Genomic DNA, 4,813 nt, shown 5'->3' with positions numbered 1-4,813 from the left:
GAATAGTTGTTTTATTTTGCAAGTTAAGGGACTTTTCATATGGTTTTTGATTTGGTACCATTATAAGAAAGTGAAGGTTCTGAACTTTTAAGCTGAGTTTTGTTACATTAGTTACAATTGTTCTCGAGTTCTCCGCGGTAACCTTGCCTCCAGTTAACCTTCACAACATTGATAATGAGCGAGAAACATAAAAATTTGCGACAATCTAGATACGTATGTGGGAACATTTTGTGCTACGAACTGTCTCGCACGAGGCGTGTTGTTTATTGATGCGATGTGTATGGCTATGGTTGAATGCTGTGTTTTCAATATACAAAATCTCCAAGAATTCTCAAAGCATGATTGCCTGATTTTTTTCAGGGGAACTAATAACTTTTACTAGACGACTCTCAGATTAGTACAGCAGAAGTTGCATTGTTACTTTTTCTTCTCTTTCCAAGCATTCTCAGAGAACATTTTTGTGGTACAACCTAAAACTTTCGTCCGTTACTGTTTCAGCGTCTGCCGGGATTTTCAGTACCTAAACCAGTTGTGTACTGTCGGTTAGAAGTCGAGTCACCGCCTCAAATTCCCAAATTGGTTGATGCTCTAAACATCTTGTGCAGGTTAGTTTTATCTTGACTTCTAAATTATCTTGACTTCTAAATTAAATTGATTAAGAAAATTTTCTTCAGCTCCTATGGAAAGATAACAGAAAACCGAACAGTAGGGAATTGCTTGCTTTCACTGCGGCGTTCCAACTGATGGCTAAATCTGCTCTGAAATTCTGATATTTTTCTAGGGAAGATCCCAGTTTGAGTATCATGGACGAGGACGGTATCAGCAAAATTGACGTTCTGAAGCCCGAAGTTGACTTCGTTGTTGGAGCGACAGGTCAGCTGCATCTTGAGTTCATCAAGTACAGGTTGTTCTCAGAGTTTGGACTCGATGTGCGATTGGGTGAACTGAATGTACAATTGAAGGAAACGGTTTCGAAATCTGCTTATTTGGAGGAAAACATCGATGTTAAGCTGCATGGAAGTGCGCACAATGTTACAGTGAATTTATCAGTACACCCATTATGGGATAAACCCAATTTCATGGAGACTCAACTGCCTTTGGAAAATTTGCTTCTTTTTGAAAACTTGAAAAATGAAGGCGACGAGAAATTGGAAACAGCAAAGGCCGCAGTTGCAGGTTAGAGACAAATATAGTTTTGGTATGAACACATGTTTATTAAGATCCGCGAAGCGAGGCTAGTATTAGTATCATAGTGATTTTCTTAGAATCCAAATGCTCGGTATTGTATTGGGGCTTTTTTGAAGATCTCTTCACACTTTCGACTTTTTGTTGTCAATGAAAGGTTAAATTGAGTAGTTGTTTCTGTCACACTGGATCAGGAAAGGAGCCAAGATTGGCTACTTTACGGTAGCAATTTTTTTCGGTAGCAATTTTTTTCAAACTGCTTTTAAAGTGAAGTGAGAAAACAGTTTTTCTGTTTTCAAGAGCTATTTTTCACGTGCGGCAATTTTGACTTCTGTTTTCTCTGTTATTTCCTTAATTTGCAAAAATGTTATTTGAAGCTAATGTATATTCATAGTGAGGAGTTATTAAAATTACCTAAAGCCCTCAATCAGCAGCTAACTTCGACACCTTCTCTTCATAAAATATTGGTGAGCTTTGGAGTTCTGCGTAAAATTGCTGTTGTCTTGTAGCTTAATGTCAAAAATGACAGGTCTTATCGTCTTGCTATAGACGAAAACGCAATCGCCGTTGTTGGCTTAGTTGATAGCTATAGATTTTAATGACTAAAATTATTTAATTTTATAATTTATTGAATTTTGAGCTCTGCCGCTTCTTGTTTTTGTCCCGTCGCTGAGTCTCATTATTGATAGGTCTGGGGACTCTAAGTATGATCTTTTGTTTGGTTTTCACTTTATATCTATTTCCTCAAAAAGTGTTTAATAGCCGCAAAGGGATATTTGAGGCTATTTTTGGCCTTGGTTTTTTTATTTTGTCAACAGGATTTTTGTTACGCCCATATGACGTCACAGTCACTTCAAATCTGCGTTTTGTTCATTCGTTCATACAATTTAAACTGAATTGTGTGCGTGCCATCATTTTTCAATCGTTGTTGAGAATGTTTTTTTGTTCATCCGCGTGATTAAATTTTTGGTCACACATGTAACATTTCTTTACTTCAGATCAACGAGATAAGGTCAAGTGAGTGTGGGTCGTCTATTTGTAGAGTTTTTGAGGGCAGCTAATGCAGGAGCTAATATATTTTAATCGGCAATAAGTTAATAAGTTGAACAGAATCAAATTTTAACATCTCAGCATTTAAATTTTTTTTGGTCTGTTTCTTTTACTATATTTTTGAAACTGCAGATCTACAAAGCTATTGCGGCTTTTTTTCTGACAATCTGCCAACTTTGTTTTGAGTATTGTTTTCTTGCTTGCATTCATTGTTTTTTTTTCACTCATTTCCTCAGATGCGATTTTGTTTTGAAGGCATTCTTGAAAATCGATTTTTGTCATTTATTGTGCATTGGGAGCCGTTAATGTGGCTGGTCACTGAATTTGTTTTTAACATTAGGTACTGAGTCGCCAGTGGTTTGCTATAAAATGGAATTTTCTGCTTATTTTTTCGCGTTTCTTAGGTTATATGATTTGTGAACTATCAATGGTTTTTCTTCTTGTTGTCAAATCATTGTTTTCAATTCTTTGGATAGTAATTCAAGAGTCGTCTTGCAATATTTTCCATGTCAAAGATAGAATGTGGACTTCCGACCCTCTGCAGCTGAATTTGTGTGTTATTGGTTTGGGTCTTTAGAACAATTAAACATGACCAACCTGACCAAATCTGAATTGACATTGTGAAATCTAATTGAAAGTTAATAGAGGTCACACGATCTACCTTTTAAAGCTTTGTTACTTGAAAGACATTGGTGTTTGATCTTGATTTGATAAGAATTAATTCAAAAGGTTTTAGATTTATTTTTTGTCTTTGTTCACAATGGTGTTTTGATCTAAAGGTTCTCGACGGTCTATTTCGCTGCTATAGGCAGTCTTTTTTGATGGAACGTGTCGGGTTGTGAAAAAGGGAGAGATGTACCAGAAGCCTCAATTCCATGACATCAATGTGCATTAGAAAGATTGGAATTGTTTTTTATGGTTACGACCTGTGACGTTACGCTCACTTCAAATCAGTTTTTTTGTCCGTTCATGCAGTTAATCTATTTTGTTAGTAAGTGACGTCATTTTTCTTCCGTATTGGAGTCAATTTTTTGCGCATTCGCTCGAATAATTGTTTTGGTCAATTCTGAAAATTAGCACGCTGCAAAACGTTCATTTTCCTCGGTTTTTTGGATTTTGTTTGCCTGATAAGCGTGTGCGGGCAGCATCAAGAAACCAGGCGATTTGAGAAAGGACAGACTGTCCCTATCGGGAGTAAATTTTCAATTGTAAAGTGAACTTCTTCGTTTTAGGTTTAAGCGATGGATTGAAAAGCGGAAATCTGGGCTACAGAGTACACAATGTTTTGGCGGTGCTTCACTCTCTATCGGCTTCAGAAGGTTGCTCTCCAGCAGTTATACAGTCATCAGTAGCATCTTCTCTCCGATCTGCAATGAGGAAAGCGTCCTCTCTAATATTGGAACCGTATATGGAGATAGAAGTTACGTCATCTAGTGACGTGGTTGGTGACGTAATGGATGATGTGACAGACCGCCGAAGTGGCGAGGTTAAATCGGCAGTAGCCGAAGAGAATGGGAGCGGACTTGTGAGGGTAGTGTTTGTGGCGCCTTTGAAGAAAGTGAGTCAAAGAAAATTGATACGGCTATTGATTTCTTATGCATTAATTTTGGTATTTTTATTTTTTTGCTTCAATGAAATTCAATGGACAGCGTTTATTTCAAAATACAAAGATGAACTCTGGGAGCAATTGATTAAAATTGGTGAGCCTTTACAAATTTTTTGAAACTGTTCTCTTATTATTGCCAAAATAAAAATTCAGGCAATGGTGTTTAAAAGTTGTCAACTCGACGAATCAATGTTGCAAACAGCCAAAAAAAATTACGGAACCGCAGAATTCTTAAGAAATACTGGTTGTTTCAGGTGCTGAATTATTCGAAGGAAGCGAGAATAACATATTCTGGAAAAGTAGCTATAGAGTCAATGGTGATGAAGAAATATTCATCCGAAGCTCATGGTGCTAACGTCTCTTAAATAGTCTTTCGATTTAATGCTTTGCTTCGATTTTGGTACTCTTTGCATAAACTATGAATTTTGAAATAAAATTTGTATAGATGTGTTTTGAGCTACCTTCTTTTTATGAGGCCACGTTCTTTTTATTCACTGTGATTGATTCTTATCTTGAGTGCAGGATAGGGGAACCAGGAACAAATCATAGTTTCTTGATTTAAGCTGGATGGCACACCTTTGGAGTCCAATTCATCCTTCCACGAGATCGATGGAGACTCAGCAAACATGTTTTACCTTTTCCAATTTTGCAATTGAATTACGTGCAAAAGGAAAAATGCATTTTTAGTTGCTCGAGAAATTCTGGCATTCAAGAAATTCTGGCATCTTTGATTGTTTCCTTAGGCTTATACTTTCTGCTTGATATTTGGACTGCTTTCCTGGTGATCATTTTGTTGTGAAAGAAAGAGCAAATTATTTTCGTTGTTGGTGCACTGAAATTTACTAAAAAAAAGTAGACAGCTAAGATCACCCGGATCTGCTGTTAAATTTGTAAATTTGTCCGAATGTTAAGATCAGAGCGTAATTTCGGACAATTGCTATTTATTTTGACTTACCTCAGAAGACTAATGGT

At 36.7% G+C, this 4,813-nt stretch overlaps 1 protein-coding gene across 1 annotated transcript in view; it reads left to right on the top strand.

The window, feature by feature from the left end:
* The window catches only part of LOC142340836 (ribosome-releasing factor 2, mitochondrial-like), a 93,983-nt gene extending 89,686 nt beyond the window's left edge, over positions 1 to 4,297 (top strand). Inside the window, exons 4-7 of the mRNA XM_075391577.1 lie at positions 499 to 605; positions 782 to 1,176; positions 3,468 to 3,793; positions 4,096 to 4,297. Of these exons, the coding sequence (XP_075247692.1) occupies positions 499 to 605; positions 782 to 1,176; positions 3,468 to 3,793; positions 4,096 to 4,206 (939 nt within the window). The 3' untranslated portion in view covers positions 4,207 to 4,297. The remainder of the gene's footprint in view (positions 1 to 498; positions 606 to 781; positions 1,177 to 3,467; positions 3,794 to 4,095) is intronic.
* Positions 4,298 to 4,813: the final 516 nt, after the last annotated feature.

This window comes from Convolutriloba macropyga, chromosome 6 (genome assembly GCF_964194025.1).
Source record: "Convolutriloba macropyga chromosome 6, txConMacr16.3, whole genome shotgun sequence".
Lineage (NCBI taxonomy): Eukaryota > Metazoa > Xenacoelomorpha > Acoela > Convolutidae > Convolutriloba > Convolutriloba macropyga.
This window is presented reverse-complemented; position numbering and strand designations above follow the sequence as displayed.